This window comes from Lampetra fluviatilis, chromosome 12, assembly GCF_964198595.1.
Source record: "Lampetra fluviatilis chromosome 12, kcLamFluv1.1, whole genome shotgun sequence".
NCBI lineage: Eukaryota > Metazoa > Chordata > Hyperoartia > Petromyzontiformes > Petromyzontidae > Lampetra > Lampetra fluviatilis.
Window position 1 is genome coordinate 14754401 of NC_136286.1, and position 18548 is coordinate 14772948.

The 18548-nt window shown below is 42.1% G+C and overlaps 1 protein-coding gene across 1 annotated transcript; it reads left to right on the plus strand.

Annotated features, from left to right (window-relative positions):
• Nucleotides 1-746: 746 nt before the first annotated feature.
• Nucleotides 747-18547, plus strand: LOC144935276 (protein mono-ADP-ribosyltransferase PARP14-like). The gene is made up of 10 exons (XM_078861846.1): nt 747-1047; nt 2021-2392; nt 4366-4416; nt 5260-5336; nt 6253-6483; nt 8152-8368; nt 12105-12172; nt 16410-16643; nt 17348-17569; nt 18461-18547. The coding sequence occupies exons 1-10, from the start codon at nt 747-749 to the stop codon at nt 18545-18547; spliced, it is 1860 nt and encodes a 619-aa protein (XP_078717972.1).
• The last annotated feature ends 1 nt before the right edge of the window (nt 18548 follows it).

Consider the following 18548-nt stretch of genomic DNA (forward strand, 5'->3'; position numbering starts at 1 on the left):
TAGGACTGTGGGAGAGGCGTCACTTGTGTGCCACCGTGCCCCTGACTGCAGCTATCACGTGGCTCAGCAAAATAAGTGACCAAGGTATGCAGTTTAATTATCGAATGCAGCCGGCGGTGGACTATCTGTTTGCTTAAACACGTTCATATGATTAATCCTTGATCATTTCTGCGCGGATTAAATATCGGCCGTTCTAGGATTCGGGAGGAGGGGAGTGCGTGGGGGGTGGGGTGTAAAAAGTATGCGTGCGTACAGGGAGGTGGGGAGGGGTCAAGTTTTGACAGATTTTTGCGTACATACTAAATGGATGGCCCCCAACGTTTTTCCCGCTGTTCCGACTCCATTTCGATGCAGTTTTACTAACCAGCGTCCACAAGGTTGTCTGTAGCAATCGTCAACTCCACCAGGGCTCCATGTTTGTGACCGGTGATTTTTAACACCAGTCAGTTGCCTCACCTGTCCTGTCAATAACCATGACTGTTGGGGGTCCATAAAGCCATGGGTGGCAAGGCGAGGTTTAAAACAATTAGATTTTATGAGGTTTCAATGAAAATTCTCAATATCCCGAAGGGCCAGTTAGGGTGAGGTTTTGAGGTTTATTATAAAAAGACGCCATTTTGGTTTTTGCAGGAAATCTGACTGAAGTAATGGGCTGTGGAAGGCCGGAGCATGGAAATCAGAAATATTTGCATTACCTGAGTTACTAGTGTCATCACACGAATGCATGTGCTGCTTTTTAGAGGGCAATGAATGGCACCGAGATAGATGATCGTCCCGAGTGGTATGCGTCGAACAAGAAGCAGGCGAAGCCATCGAAGGCAAGCGGCAGCTCAACTCCATCTACATCGAATGCTTCGTCGATGAAACAAGGATCGATCAAAGATCACCTAATACCCAAGCTCAATAAGCGAATGAAGAAGAAGTTCGAGCAGGCCATAGAAATGCATTACTTTGTCTCGGGCACGTCGTTCCAGCAGGTCGAGGTAGAGAACCCTTCGCCCAGATGCAGTGCTGCCGAACAGGGCGTACATCGACATGAAGAAGAAGGTTGACACCGTTCTGGACAATAAGACCGTTTGCCTGACATCTGATGCATGGTCAAACATCAAGAATGATCCGATTGTGAACTACATGGTCACATCGCCGTCCACAACGTTGTTTCTCGAGTCGTTGTCCGCTGGAGAGCAGGGCCACAACGCTGACTGGATCGCCTCGGATCTTCAATGTGTGATGGCGTCCCATCGGAAGACTACATTCACTGGCGCGGTCACCGACAACACATCCACCAACAAGAATGTGTGGGAACAGCTCTCGAAGGCTTACCCATCCTCCTATTTACAAGGCTGTACGTCGCATGGTCTGCATTTGCTTGTCAAGGACATATTCTCTGCAACGAAGACGAGGAAAGCCGGCCAATCAGAACACACATACCCGATCGACTATCCGTTCGAGTACCTGCTTGAGTTCATCGTGGGGTGCAAGGTCACGATCAAATTGTTTCATAACAATCACGTTCTCAAGGTACAGCTGCAGGCTGAACAGAAGATTGCTGGCATTCGAGCATTGGTCTGGCCGGCTCCTACACGTTGGGGAACGATCAAAGGCTGTTGCGAAACGCTGTTGTCATCGGAGAGGATTCTGCATTCCATTGTCACAGCTCGCGACTTCATCAAGGGGACAGCAGCTCAGAAATCCGAGCGCATGCGAATAAAGACCATCATTACGAGCGATGACTTCATGTTGCAGACGTCCCTTGCCATTCTTACGCCCATTGATGCATTGATTGTCAAACATCAATCCGATTCCGTACCAGTCTCTGAAGTCCTGCCGGATTTCCATGCCCATCCTGCTGAGTTTAACAAACTGCACGAAGACGGTCATGCGAGCGCTGAAGCGATCAACTACCCGATCAAGTTGGCAGCAAGTCGCTTTCAGTTCATGTACGGAAAGGCCCATGGACTGGCATATCTGTTAGATCCTCGCGTCATTGGAGAGGGCTTGAGCCTGGCTTAACGAAAAGAGCTGGAGAACATCTTACTGGAGACACCGATTGACGACGAGACAGCGGTTGATGACGAGAGGCGAGAGGCGCTCTTTATGCAGCTCATCGAGTACGTCATTTCGGCGCAGCAGGAGGATGCCGGCGAGTTTAGCTTCATCATGCTGCTCAAGGGACGTAAGACACCTTTCCAGTATTGGCAGTCTGACGGCGTGGCCTGGCCCGATTATCAGAAGATCAACGTCAAGCTGTTCACGATGGCGACATCCTCTGCAGCCTCGGAGCGCAACTTCTCAACTGTGGGCTTCATACACAGCGAGCTCAGGAACAGCTTGGCGCCCAGTTCGGTGGAGAAGTTGGTCTACCTCAAGAGCAACTATGGGGCAGTTCTATGTCTGAGGGCGACGACGACATGGACTCGTTGGAGGAGTAGTACTGATCTGGGAGTATCGCGAATGAAACCATGAGGTTTATTAAGTGTATTAAGGTTTATTAAGGTTTGAACCTTTAACCACAAACTCGTATCTGAAAAAATGTGGGTTTTTCCACCCCTTCACAAAGCACAACAGCACCGCAGCCGCGGGTCGTAAAAACAAAAGAGCAGCCATCGCGGTGTGTTTGCGTGCGAATGTCGGGCGTTGTTTCCAGTTGAGTGAAAAGCAGAAGTTGGTTTCGCCGTTTCGAATTTTCAGGTCATGACAAGGCACTTTATAGTACTTTATTTTTATTCCCCCGGTTGGCTACGTACAGTGCGAAATAAGTTCAACATACAGTACATACATACTTAATGATGATGATAAATGACAACTAGTGTATTTTAGATCACCCTTCACGCCAGGGCATTGCAACGCTTTACGCGCGATTAAAAAAAAGCAGGCAAGCATGCTACAGAGGTCATGAAAAGCATAACTTCTTACATGTTCCGTCAAATATTACTCTTTAAACTTTAAAATTAAAAGGTTCAGATTTTTTTTTAATGTTCGGAGCGTTTTAACTTACAACGTTCATGACAAGTTACGTTTAAAGTTCAGTGGACGGGTTTTGGTGGGGCGCTGGGTTCAGCGTTCAGGTCTCCACACCTATCAGTATGCACGGTATGTTGAACTTCTTTCTCACCGTATGTAAGCCACCCGTGCTAATCGGAGGTGTAGGAGTACCTCAGATCCCTCCCTTCCCGGAGAAGCGTGACCTAACCAGTGGACCTACCTCGACCAAAGCCGGTCTCAAACACCCTACTACACTGCTATACGGTCAGTACAAGGGATAGCTCTCTCTATATATATAAATAATAATAACTTACAGTAAACAGGTCCGGGGATTCCCCGAGTCTCGGGCGACCAAGGGTGTTACCTGAGAAAGGATTCATTTACTCATTCGCTCGAGTCCCGAACGAGATCTCTTCATCGTACACGAGTAAGTACCGTGCTCAAAGTTTAATTGTATTTAAGAGCATACATGTTCTGGAGTGTGCCGTTCGTATTCGGGTGCTAATATAGAATTTGGGGGTCTGAGTGACAAGCAATTTACGCAAATAAAAAAATTGCGGCGACCAAAACTTGTATTAACTCCGATTCCGGTCGGGATTTACATGAAGAGATACTCACGCAATGTCCACGGTAGACTTGAGAGTAACAGCCCTACTCATGACCACAATATCACAAACTACGTGCTGCTAATTTACCACAATGGGAACGGGTGCGTTGGGGAGAGGGCTGGCTTTGTGGATACTTGGCGGTAAATGTGGGGTGACTTTGTGATAGGTTATGGTAACGGGTGCTAGTTTGTGGTAAATGTGCTGTAGTTTGTGGTACATTTGAGGTGGGCTGTGGTATTTTGCGGAAGTTTGTGGTAACATTGCAGTAGGTTGTGTGTTTTTGCAGTAATTAGGACACATTAGGGGAGATCACATCCACCGTAAGTGCGCCAGACACTCGAACAGCGTGCATTAACTCTCAATCGCATGAATTAAAAGAAAAACATCAACATGCCTCGGCCCACAGACTCGCTGAACACACGTTACATTTATGTGGCTTTGTGAATGTGTTCAAACTATAATGAAGCGTAGTTATATTAGTAGAATATTTTATATCACCAAGCGATTATAATTTTGATAGATTCGTTCATGAAGCCATCCAATTTTTTACACCTGATGACGATTGCTTGTGTTGCGATCGAAACGTCGTGATATTTTGATTATTTTTTCTATCTACGTGACTTTACCGAAACACCCAATGAATATGAATTCCTGCAGTCACGAAAGCTTTAAGTCAAGATTCAATGTAATATCAAAATCGGTACTTTTAACAAACATCTAAAAGTTTTAAACACGTTTGAAATGTTCTGTACTGTGATTGTTTCCTTTTCAGTGTTCAAGTTCATTCTCAATTGGTTTTCCATCAGCAGTCTCTTTCCAGCAGGTATGTGCCCTTGCCCTCGTGGCATTGACAAGCGATGACAGCCCTGATGCATTTGCCTTAAATTTGCCGAATTATGTGCGTTGCCAGTGTGTACTCCTCTCTAAAGCGGGGTAGAGGCCGCTGCAGGTAACAATGAACGTAACTTGTTCTTTTGTACTATAAGTGCCATAGACTGTTCTATGGTACTTGAATTGTAAATGTTGTGTGTTTACTTCCCAACACCGGTGTGTTGTACTTGTAACCAATTGGCATGTTTTGTTTACGTAACAAACCTTACTTATTGGCTATCGGGAGGTGGCGGGTTTAACGACACATTTATATATTTACGCGATCTAACCAAAAAAAACTCGAGTACATTTTTTTGTTCCAGTCCGCCTAGCGCCGATTTTTACTCACACGCACAGATTTTTAGCGGCGTTAAAGGCGAACTGGAAAACGGCTTTACGTGAAACTATTTGACATTGTAGTGCGGTCCATGCCGAGTTCTCAATGTGCAAGGAAACAGCTGAGTGCTGTCCCGAGTATCCTTGTTTTATTACTCCTATTTTCCATTGGCATTTTGCATACAAAAGAAGTCATCATATTGTCTGTGGGGTCCTCAGATAAGGGGTCATCGTGTTGGTGGATGGGACATTTCTGCTTGCTTGTAATGCTTTGCCGAGTTTCATTCGTTGAAATGGCCTGTCTGCCAATAATGTAATCGTCACCCACGATCTATGCTTGACTACCTTTTGCAGTTTAAGTCTGTGAATTTATTATATGAATAATGTGGCAATCATGTGACGAAATTTATTTTTTTTGTTCTTGTACAACTACGTAAACTATGTTATTATTTCCATTCAGACAGGAATGATCATGTTTTTTATACCAAAGAAAATAAAAGAGTATCACTTGTGATGGGGAACCTTGAAGATCAAGATGTAAGTTATTATTTCTGTTCTTTAAAAACAACTACAGTGCTCCCCCCCTACTGCCGAGGCCTATGTCAGCTGTTATCTCCGACTCTCCGTGTGTGTCTCTCTCTCTGTGTGCATCCCTCTCCGATCTCTACTCCAGTGACCTGGATACTGCTGCGGTGTCCACTTTCCGCCCCGCCTCCTCCCCCCTTCTCTCCCCCCCCTACTGCCGAGGCCTATATAACCTCGTGCCACGGCAGATCTCTCGCATACTTCAGCAGTTGTTTCTTGCTGTGGTTGTCCCACCTGATGACGATTGCTTGTGTTGCGATCGAAACGTCGTAATCTATTATTTTTCTACCTATGTGACTTTACCGAAAGAACCAAAGAGTATGGATTCCTGCAGTCACGAAAGCTTCAAATCAAGATTGAACTACAGTGCTATACTGTTTCCATGATTCAGGAACACACTTTGGCCTTACACGTGTTGGGGATGTCCGAGCCATCCTCACACTTTCACACCACACAGACACACAATCTCCGCACTCAGCATAGCACACACCAATCACACGCGCGGGAATACACTAGACGGGGTCAAGGGTTAAAGCGTACTGACATCACACGCACGTGCGAGACAGAGATGTCGATTAGGAAGGGGGGGCGGAGATAGAGGTTTTAAAAGGGGCTGTGAAACGCGTGTTCGAGGTTGGTTTGAGGAACGAGTGTGGCTGTCGTTTGAACAATAAAGAAGTGCTGAACCAGGCTCCGACTCCTCTTCACAAGTAACGAATTTACGTACATTGAACTTCAAAAATCAACACTCCAATCTGCGAATTCCTGCACGATAATTGACGGATTAGCCACAGTTCATGACTCCCGGTAGTTTTAACCGATATACTTTATTAACATAGCAATATGAAGTGTACATTTTTTCCCCCAGACCGATGTCATCGTAAACACAACCTCGGCACAAATGAACCTCAATTGTGGAGCCGTGTCATCTGCGCTCTCTCGTAAGGCAGGGCCTGCACTCCAAGCTGCTGTCAACAAGAAAAAAGAGTCCACTGAAATTTCTGGCGACATTGTAGACACGGAAACCACCAATTGCCGCCTTTGCTGTAAGAATGTGTATCACATATCCCTGGGCAAGAATTCTCCAAAATCACTTGCGGTAAGAGATGTTATCAAATAATATACACGTACCACGATACGTGCAATTCAGTGCATACTTAAATGTGTATTTATGTGCAGTACTTCAGAATGGATATTCCAATGATTTGTGGCAAGAATGTTGATATTTGAATCATCAAAACCCTCATCTAGTTATATGTGAATGGGTGTGAACTGCCTAACTTTTTTGTAAACATTAAAAATATGCAACAAATATTCACGTGAATAACCATAAATGTTCCCATAGAAAGCACCCACCATATTTATGCCATGCAAAAAGGTTTCTTTGGCTGTGTTTTGTTACATCAAGTGGGGTGTGGGAACATCAAGGTTGAGGCACATTTACCCCAAATTATTTAGATTCATATCTCCAAGGTGCGCTCCTCAGTGTGGGCATGGCAAAGGATGGTTGCTGTGAAACTTTTTCCCACTATTCACTGCCCACTCTTCACTGCATCGAAAAGCAGTATATAGTTTTTTACATCTCAGTCCACCGAAAACTATTCATGCTGCCTATGGAACTTCACACAAACCTATAAGTCTGCCTTAAGAGTTAACGATGCTTGAATGATATCTATATTCTGCAAAAACACGAAAATGGCATTAACTTAGAGACATACGTTTCATGACCCACAGGATACTGTGATCCGTATCCTTGCTGCGACTTGCAATGACACCATTGGGTCATTGGTGTTGTGCGCTTTGTATTATGGCATGTGAAGACATGAATGAGAGCGCGTGGTTTTGATGCGCTTAATGACGTGGCATGTGTGTTGTAGTCGTGGTCGCCAAAACAAGTTTCTGTGTGGCCTGCATGAGCAACTGTTGCAGTGGCCCCAGCAGAGGCGGGAATGGAGGCATCCATGACTGAATATTGCAGTGGCAGTATTGGTTCCACTCAGTCTCTGCAGATGGTCTTAAATATCTTGAACTTGTAGGTAGCGGGTCACGATTACGTCGATTATCTAAGGCAGCGACTTAGAAGTCGATCTTCAGTCTTCTTAGGCATTACAGTACCTTATTGCCATGGTGGTGTCAGTGGAAGCCTCTTGTTAGAGCAGTCCCATTACTGGCTGGGCAATGAACCCAAATCTCGGTCGTCCCCCCAGAGCTTTGGGACGATGCTATCATGGAAAGAACGAGGGCGGTGGTGACATGTGGAGGATAAACGGTCTTTTATATATATCGCACATGCAAAGTAAACACTAATTTCCAACACAAGTCACTACGACTCGCGCATTCCACGCACCTCAAGAAAATAAAGAGGTCTGAACTGTGTCGTCTATCTGGATTACCTTGTTGGAGGTGCGAACTGGGGTGCACCCTTTGTGGTTGGGTGCCTTCCACGTGATGGTTGGTTATTTGTGACTGACCATGACCTGATCGGTGGAGGAATTCAGTGGTTCTGGACTGTGCCATCTTCTGCGGAGCACAAGACTATCTTTTGAGGAGCCGAATATAGATGTATATTGTTGAGGTAGTCGATGATATGTTTGGTAGCGCATCTGCGTGAGTTATATTCAAACATTGGCGAGGGTGGCGGTGATATCTGGGGAACTGATTTTTTCAATATATAGTGGATTCCTGCAGTCACGAAAGCTTCAAATCAAGATATATTGACATGATAGAAATACTACTTCAATAATATTGCGGTGGATATCGTTTACAGAATTTGGAAAAGGTCGTGATGGATTGCCTAAAGTTGGCTGATGCGTCCCAGCATCAGTCGATCTCTCTGCCAGCACTGGGCACTGGCATTTTAGGTTACCCACCAAAGGACGTAGCGGATATCGTGATTGACGCTGCCATCCAGTTCAGCAAGGACTATCCCGACTCTACTCTCAAGCTCATTCGAGTTGTGCTCTTTCCATCCAATGACAGCATCGGTTCTGTGAGTACAACTTGGAAATGCGATTTTAAAAGGCAATATGTAGATCATTTACAACATGGACAACTGTGCACCCCCATTTTTCATAGCAAATGAAATACTGTACTGAAATGCTTTGCTGCTTCATTGTAATATTGCTCTCTGCAAGTTGTGTTGATGGGAGGACTGTATGTTGTGGTGTGTTTTATGTTATAACAAAAAGATTGTTAAATACAATCATCGTATTACTGAATAGTGACAGTGGCATTTTTATATTCTTGGTTCTTTCGGTAAAGTCACGTAAATAGAAAAAAAAAACATTTGTAAGCCTCCAAATGTAGCTGCTTATAATGGTTCCAAAGTGAGTGCGCAAGCAACACGAGCTGCGGAAGCAGGAGCAACACAAAGGGGGAGTTGGGCGGAGGTGGTGAGCTTGTGCAGCGCAAACAGCGTGGGCGGGGCAGCCAGTCAACCAGCGCTAATGTAGGAGCAGACAATGGGGGGGAGGAAGGGGGCAGAGACAGGGGGAGAGAGAGGGGGTGGGGCAGAGATGGGGGGGGTAGAGATGGGGGGGCATTGCACCTCGCTACATACCAGTCCCTCCAGAAAAACGCGGAGTTTTTTGGTGATTGTTGCGGGCAAAAATCGTTGAATATGCGGCACGTTTTCTTAAAAAATGCGATGGAATATGCGGGATATTTATGCAATTTTATGCGATTAAATTGCGGGAACTTGCAAAAATTGCGGGAACTTGCAAAAACTGCGGTTTGATGAAAAAGAGAAAAAAAAGTGATTCCCCCAACACCCTATTCACTAGGCTACTACTTTAATGTAAAGAGTAATTTCTTATTACTTCCTATGATAAGCAAGCATACTACATCACATAAAGTGCTGGGAATATTTAAGTTCTCATCTTGTTTTATTTCAGACCTTAACAAACAGATGGCTAAAACTTACAAAACATTGAGTCGAACAAGTTCTGTAGCTTTACAAAATGAATATGCTACAACTTCTGTAAAAATGAATAAATAAAATATTAAAAAATAAAATGTGTGCTTCCTGTTTTACAGAGGTAGCTATGCAAAATAATTTGCCCCCACTGTCATGTAACACACTGGGGAACTGCTTTGCGTGGTCTTTTGCGCTTATGTTTGTTGGCAAATGAGAAAGATTTGCGGGCTTCATCATGGTTTCATTGGCATCGCGGGGTTTGCAGCTTTTCAACGATGTCGCGTAATGAGTGACGTCACTTCATAACGTTCCCATGGCAACAGGGGAAATGGGTGCGTTTGTGTGAAGTAAACGAACATTTTTCAACTTTCTGCTAAGATATATGTGACTTTTTGCAACGAAAATGCGGGAATTATGAAATCATGCAAGCCCGCATATTTTGCGCGCGGAAATCTGCAATTTATGCGGCGAAAGTGCGGCGTATTTGAAAAAACGCGCCCCCCGCATAAATATGCGGACTTTGGCTGATTTTGCGTGAAATCTTGCGATCGCATAATCGCGTTTTTCTGGAGGGACTGACATACATCCACACTGCTGACAGAGGTTGACAAGAAAACACAAATCAAGTCATGACATATTTTCAATGATTGCTGAGTTTAAAACCGTCGTCTCAGTTGAAATTGTGTCTGATTTTTTTTCTATCTACGTGACTTTTCCGAAAGAACCAATAATATGAATTCCTGCAGTCACGAAAGTTTTAAGTTAAACGTGTCATTTTTGACAAACACAGGATCACGTTTGCAGAATAAACAATGTATGTTGAACTTGATATATTTGTTATTGGCAGGAGCCAAAATTCTCACCCAATATTGTTTTGAATGTAGAATTCAAATTTCATGGAGCAAAATTGTGACGTAAGCACATGTGGTGTTTGTAAAATTGTCTGTACATTTGAAGACAGTAGTGCCATACATAGTCCTCTTTACTGTATTACATTTTATCCATTGAATAAAATATTCACTTTAAAATGCCATATAAATACTAATTATAGTAACTATTTTTGTTACAGGCATTCAAAGAGAAAATACAACATCTTCAATCAGGTAATGTTGGGTACAATTATTACAGTATACAGTATTCTATTCAGATTTCATTCTTTACTATTATTTAAAACACTGTATAAGAAGAACCTATTGAAGCTGAATAGTGACTAAATCACTTTTTTTATTCATATACAAGTTCATAAAACCTGCATTCGCTGGGAAAACTTTATCTACGATCAGACACTAACAACTACAAAAACAATCCGCAAAAAACACAAAAATGGCTGAGGACTAGATTAAACTTCTAATATTTAAAGACGCATCCATCAGAAACCAATACATTTAAAGATTCCGATCTCAAAAACAATAAAAGGTAGAACTGGTTCTCGCTTTAATTGTATTTGCTGTCGACAGCTCTATCAAACGAGAAACCCGCTGTCTTATATTTTGAACTGTTTCTGAATGACACTGCGCACAGACATGTTTATAGGGCACTTCAAATCTAGATTTGGGGACCTTAAAATGAAAAATCTAGGATTTTCAGATTTTCCTGTGGTTTGTGTCCTAAACGCTACCTATGTACCAAATGTAATCTTTCTACCCTGTCGGAAAGTACCCTAGAAGTTTTTGAGACATACAGATTAAGGTTTTTATTTATATAGATAACGAGCAACACATATGTGCTTGGACATGACCGTCAGTCCAGTTTTCCTTCCCAACCAGCAGTTATTTGATTTTTTTTTATCTCATATCGAGCTTTGTCTCTCTCCACCTTTCTCTTGCCTTCTCTGTGCTGTTCATACCAAATTCTCTCCACTTCTCGCCAAGTCTCTGTGTCTCTATTCCTCTGTTCCCTCTTCGACCTATTAGGCCATACTCCTCTCCCCCTCCACCGGACGTCACACTCTTCCCCACCCCGATCTATCCCCCTGTTTCTCTCACCTTTAACCTTCACTCTCGTGTCTCCCAACCTTTTCTCATCTCAATCCCTCTTGCTTCTCCCTCATCCTTTCTCCCACTGCTTGTCACGTTCCCTCACTTTAAGATGTTCTGTGTTCATATTTTGTTGCGGTTGCACCCGACTTAAGAGCCGCATGGCTCACAGGGCTATACCTAATAAAGGAAACTTGAAACTGACTCTCCCCTATCCACTGTGTTCTCTTTCCCCTCCCAATTCACTCTCGCCCCGGCCCACTGCTCTCCATTGCTACCCACTTTAACCATCACGACGGTTTCACGCTGAGTGACGGATGACCACTCCGAAGCTGCGGTGGAAAGGGGCCGTCCATAAATGACGTCACGCGATTTTGGACGATTTTTGACCTTTATTAAAAAGTATATTTAATTAAGTAGATGATGTGACGTAAGATTTCTCAACCCCCCCCCCCTCGTCACACATCGTCACAATATTGTCTGACCCCCCCCCCTAGGTGCGTGACGTCATTTATGGATGGCCCCAAAGCTGATGTTCACTGTATGTTTACGGTTCAGGATATATTCTGACAGGCTTGAAAGAGTCAATAATCTTCTTAAAGTACTGTTCAGCTTTGAGAAAATGGGCATCGAAGAATATGTACTGTTCTATTTACAGGCTGTGTGTGTGCAACATTACCTAAAACACTTCATGTTGTTTGAAGCGGTTATTACTTCACTATGCAAGCTCATTTGGTGAATTTGCATGATCTACAACTTTGGGCGTACATTTTGTAAACACTAATGATTAATTGTATCTGAGTTATGTGTGTTTTTTTTCTTTTTCAGAATGCTACATTTGCTCTCATGATAATAAAAGAATATCACTTTTACTGGGGAAAATTGAAGATCAAAATGTAAGTTGATGTTGTTAATTATTTTTATATACCAATGTTCACTGAACAAGATGCAGATATAGTTTGTTCTCAAAATATTGGGCCAATTACTGGAGCGTAGTGTCGCTGTATCTGTTTTCTTCAAAATAAACAATACAGGAAAACTCCAATCATCTTACAGTGATATGCGGAGACCATATTGTGATCCCACAATCCATGGCACACACCCCAGGGGTTCGTCCTATAATTAATTAATCCTTGCAACAATATTTGCGATAGAAGCGGTGTGCCGCGAATTGCGGGAAGGCGTGGATAACCGCGCGACGCTTTTAGTCTGCGAAACAATTGCGAATCACAGGATAAGAGCAGGCATGTGACTAGCGGTTACATTCACGATAAATGTCCGGATTACGAGGTTACGAGTTATTACCTGTGCACACACGTTTTAGCTGTGTTAGAGGCAAACTGGAAAACGACCTTTCGAGACACAGAGACACACAAAGACACAGTGGAAGACAGGGTCACAAGGAGATGGTGAGACAGGGAAACAACTGGAAGTGGGCTTGGGGTAGGAATGTCGCTAGCCACGAATACGTACAGTATTGTAACACCTACACCTTTGCATGTCAGTCTTTATATATATATGTGTGTGTCTCTGTGATGGCAGTGTGTGTCTCTGTGTACTTGTCTCTGCATCTCCGTCTCAGTTACCTGTACAAAGATACAGAGACGTGTCTTTAAAGCACCACGTGCTTGTACTAGTCTACATTGCACTCCAATGATACCTGCTGTGCTTTAAAAACTCCAGATAAAAGGAGTCGGGTGGAAAATGCATCTTGTTATCTACGAGCAGAGGCGTAGCTAGGATATTTTGCGCCCGGGGACGAACTATAAAATTCGCGCCCCCCCCCCCCCCCCCCGTTTAATCACATTTTCCTATTACATCGAATAAGGAATAACAATTTTAATGAAACATTGTATTTAAAGGAGCAAATTTATAGAAATTATATTACATGGCTCACTCAGTCACTGTCGTAGACTGGTTGACATGGTCTACAAAAGATACATTTTTCTTGATTTCACTGTCGCAAACTGGTCAATCACGTAATCAAAATCTGTTTTTCCAATGTTTATTTTTCAACGCTAAGAAGAGCAAGATCACTGAGACGATCTTGTCCCATTGAAGCACGCAAATACGACAAAATAAGTTTCAATTTACTGAACGACCGCTCACAGCTTGCAATTGAAACTGCTATTGTTAATAAAATTTGCAGTGAAATTCGCAAATTCGGAAATATGTCGTCTCCATAAAACACAATAAAACCAAGAAGATCCAAAGGAGTTTCTGGTAGAACTTCATTCTGGTTACTGAGCAGCATTTTGCAATCTCCAATTTCTGTGAAAAGTTCGTGGCCATTGATGTCGGTGTCATAGAAATTTCCAAAATCTGTGCAATTTCGACGAATTGCATCGACATCTGTGTCGGATAGAAGAGTTTTGACGTCCAGCAGAAATCCAAATTTTGTGTTCAGGTCTTTTAGTCGTAAAAACCGTGTTGACATCTCCTGTTGAAGTCGATAAAATACATTTCATATCGCGCACAATTTCTTCTTCTGCTGAAAGTCCTGCATCTCTTGCCAGTTCTCCTGGCATCTTCCGACGTCGCCTAATTCTTCTGTCCACATCGATCCCCCAGGCTGTGCATCTTGTTTTGGCGTTTTCTACAGCAACTTGGCTCAAATCATCACGAAGCTTGACAAATTCATGCTCCAAAGATTTAAGATCAGTTGCTGCTTCCTTAAAATTCATAGTAGGATCCTGTAAGCGCTTCTGAACACGATCAATTTTTCCAAGAATGACATTCCAGAAATGTAATAAAACTATGAAGTTAAAATTTAATACGCATGCTTGTGTAGTGAGTTACACCTGTAACTGTTCTGCATCACTTCTGGTTTCAGGCGTCATAATTACGTCCTCCGATAATTTGTCTAGCAGCCCTACTAGTTCATCCAGTCCTTCATAGATAGCTTTACCAGCTTCTGATCGTGCACTCCAGCGTGTTTCAGATTCCCGCTTTACTGTGATGGGCACAGCTTTTTTTAACTCTTCCCAACGAATTGTTGAACGAGAGAAAAACAAATATATACTTTCAACTGTTACAAAAAATGTGACGACAAGTGGATCCTCTTAAGCTGAGTGTACTCCTGCTAAGTTTAAGCTGTGGTTGTCACAGTTGACAAACAATGCTCTGTGATTTTTGTCACATATTCGTTGTTGAAGGCCGGATATATGCCCAGTCATCACAGCAGCATTGTCATAACATTGTGCCCGACAGTCGGCTAGAGGTATGTTGTCAGATTTCAGTCTCTCGACGATGACTCTTTCTAGGCTTGCTGCATCTTTTGCATGTATCTCGATATAACCTAAAAATGATTCTTTGATAGTTACTTTTTTAGTTTGAAAATCCACATCCACAAATCTTACGACCTGAGACAGCTGTTCCCGATGTCCTAGATCAGGAGTTGAGTCAAGTAAGATACCGTAGTACTTGTTTTTCCTGATATCACTCAACAATTGGTTATTTACAGTCGACGCAAGTATGTGGATAAATTCATTCTGGATTTCCGGTGACAAATAAGAAATTGATCCCGGATTTTCTCCTGCGTGCTATACGTGTTTTGCTAACAATGGGTCACACTGAGCAACGAGTTTGATCAGCGCGAGAAAGTTTCCAACATTTTTATCCTCATCCGTATTAAAATTTTCCGCGTACCAAAATGTAATTACATGACATGTAGGCTGTGTGTGGCGGGATATATAAACTTTTAGGTTGAGGTGTAAATTTGTGCAGTAGTTTCAGGCTGCCGCGCCCGCCGCAATAAGTTATAATGTAAAGTTGTAAGCCTCATTTTGGCGCCCCTTTACCTTGGCGCCCGGGGACATATGTACCCCCCTGCCCCCCCCCCTAGCTACGCCTCTGTCTACGAGTTACCTGCACATGTTTTGCACCACGAATAAGTGGAGTAAAATAGTGTACTACCACATTTTGTATTGAAAAGAAACTGCAAAAAAAGAATCTGGCTGTCGCCTGATGAAGCTAGTTGTAATTACTGGCGAAACGTCGTACTCAGATTGTAAATGTTGTAGCTTGGCTCTCCAACACACCGGCGTGCTGTACTAGTGGTGAATTGGCACGTTCTGTTTACGTGACAATCCTTACTAGTTGGCTTGGTCGGGTGGTGGCGGGTTTTAATGACATTTATATATTTACGCAAGATAACCCAAAAAACCTTTATTATGGATAAACCGGTTTCCTTTGCAATGCGCAGAGATTACAATTTTTTTAAAAATCAAAAATGTATTAATGTTATAAAATGTATTAATTCCTGGACGCATTCTGCCGTGGATCACATGAGGCATAACCTCTCGGAAGAGATTTAAATATCCTCGAATTTTATTCGTGGAGTATGGGAGGAGTCCCTAGCCACGGGTAATTATCTGTAATTCGCAGATTATTGGAGCGTGAATTGTTGGGGTCCTGCTGTATTAACTTTTAGTCCAAATGTAACCATTTAAAATATTGTTTTAAGTTATTTACATCTATATTGCCCATTATCCACCGACTTCAATAAAAATGAGCACGGTATTGTGTGATATCCCCAGTGATTGTCAAGTAAAGTTTATTTTACTGAGCCATGTGCGAACCCAAGAGACCAGGATATATAATATAGTCTCAGTTTCAAGAGTGACCTGAGTCACAATAATTATAAGAGTATAAACAATGAAACAAATCAAAAAGCAGAGCAAAACAACTCACAATATTGCACACACAAATGAACGTTTGGATAGATTGGTGCTTATGATAGGAATGTATCATTTTTAACCACTACCTCGGCTTCACCAAAATGGACAAATGCCACCCATTGCTCAATGGAGCATGAGAGAGTTTCACTTTCAGCATGAACACATGCACAATGTCCAATTATTTATGAGTGATCCACTTGTTTTCACATCATTTGCAAAGACCTTTAACAAAAGCTTATCAAAATGCTAAATATATTAATATACTGTAAATTACAGCGCATTGTCTGTATTACTTGAGAGCTGTTATGGTTATTTGTGCCCATTAACAGAGCCATAAGAGTTTCGAATGTGGAATTGTGTTTCATGGTGGCACGACACATTTTTAGCAACTAATATGTGATCGCTATTTTATGACATTTTTTTTTTTTACAATTGATTGATTCTTATTTCTCAGACCGATGTCATCGTAAACACAACATCTGTAAAAATGAAGCTCAATGTTGGAAATGTGTCATCTGCGCTCCATTATAAGGCTGGGCCTGCCCTCCAGGCCTCGGTGAACAGGGAGAAAGGCTCCATTGTAAACCACGGAGACATCGTAAACACAGAAACTACAAACTGCAACCTGTCCTGCAAGAGAGTATTTCATGTTTCCTTAGTCTCTTGTTCTTCAACAGAGTGGTGTCCTGTAAGTTACTGTGTTTGGAAAGTCATGTATACATATATGTAAATGGCACAATTGATATATTTGTACCATACATTAAGTGTCCTAGCCAGTGCTTGTTTACTGCGACTCGGCATCAAACGCATCGTGAAAATCAGCAGCCAATAACATATACACTTTAATACATGGCTTGCTAGCCACTAAGATATGCGGAAGCGAAACAGATGCACGCTCTGGCCGAAAATTGTATTCTTTATTTTGGTGCTCTATTTAAATCGATGGTCTTAAATTTAACGATTTATATGTCTTAAAAGAAACAAAGGGAAAGTAACCACTTGTGCAAAAATATAACTGACAAAAAACAAAACATAAGGTCACTTTATAGGTGTACAAGATATAGAATATTGCATTTCAAACAAGCCTGAAACAGATGGTAATGATCATATACACAAAAGCAAGTTTAAATTAAACAAAACTTATTTCCACATGCAGTAATTTCAATATGAAAAGACATTCGTACCTTTCGCTAAGGATTACCAATGTAAATTATTCCTGCCCCATTCTCGTTTGAGGACAGATACATTTAGATTGCGGACACACATGCAGGTCAATTGCATTAACGATCTTCTTGGTTTTTTCGGTAAAGTAAAAAAAACCAAGAAGATGAATCCCTGCAGTCACGAAAGCTTTAAATCGAAAAATGCATTAACGATGTTAAACCTTTACAGAAACTGAAGAGAGTGGTGATGGATTGCCTGAGGTTGGCTGATCAATTCAAGCATCAGTCCATCTCCCTACCAGCAATGGGCACTGGTAATCTGAGTTATCCAGCACAAAGGGTAGCTGCCATGATGGTTGGAGCTGCCATCCAGTACTACAATGACTGCCCCAACTCCACACTGAAGCTCATTCAGTTTGTCCTGCTTCCCTCTGATAACAGCACAATATCTGTGAGTACAATGTGTAATTAAAGCTGCCAGTATGGTCCACAATTAAAGCAGTATCATAATTAAGCATTCGTATGAAATATTTACTTTATTCACCCAACTTCCTAAGTGTGTCCAATGTGTCATTGCCTATATAAGGCATGATGGCCATATGCTGCCTTTTGCATCTTTCCTTCACTATTATACTCTATTTTGCCTTGTTAAATAATACTGTTGACACATTATGCTTGTAAAAAATCCGCTTGGCAGTTTATGATTTTACATCCTGTGTTGATTAAGAATTAGACCGTTATAAAGAAGGTAAACGTTGACAAATCACCATCTAATAAACAATGTTTTCATGTTAATATTGAAGAGCTGCTTGGGGTTGTGAATGATGCCAACCCTGTGAGGGATGGTGACATCTGTAGGCCTTAAACCAGCAATGAAAAGGCCATGGCAAATCATTACTGTACCGAAGAACACCAGAGACAGCTTTCTGAGTTGGAAAGACAATGCATATATTAGCAGAAAATATTTTTGTTTGCATGTTCACCACAAGTATGTGTGGTTCATGCGGATATGATTCCTTGTAAAAGGTTTCTGTTTGGTGTTTTAACATATTAACACGACTGTTTTATTGGCAGAAAGGGGAGAACCTATTCTTATATTTTGATACTGGCAAGAAAGGTCCCATAAAAAATACTTTTCTTAGAATTTTTTTTTAATAATGATTCGTTCAACGTGAATTGCCTCATGAAGATAACATTTTAAGTTGTTCATATTAGAAACCGCTGCAATGACGCAGCCTGATTTGTGCCTCGGGGAGGTTTCGGAACATAATTTTCAGGAGTGTATTGTGGTGATTATAATCGTGCATATTGAATACTCCGTTGTATTACTTTACTTTTCTAGGAATTCCAAAAGGAAATGCAGCATCCTTCTCAACCACTCACTGATCCAGGTAACTGGGATATCATGGTAGCGAGAAAACCCTCTTAAG

Excerpts from the sequence above, each read along its gene's own strand:
- LOC144935276 (XM_078861846.1), top strand. The coding sequence starts at position 747 with ATGAATGGCACCGAGATAGATGATCGTCCCGAGTGGTATGCGTCGAAC. Across the intron at positions 6,484-8,151 it reads ATTCTCCAAAATCACTTGCG|AATTTGGAAAAGGTCGTGAT; the intron begins GTAAGAGATGTT and ends TATCGTTTACAG. Across the intron at positions 16,644-17,347 it reads CTTCAACAGAGTGGTGTCCT|AAACTGAAGAGAGTGGTGAT; the intron begins GTAAGTTACTGT and ends AAACCTTTACAG.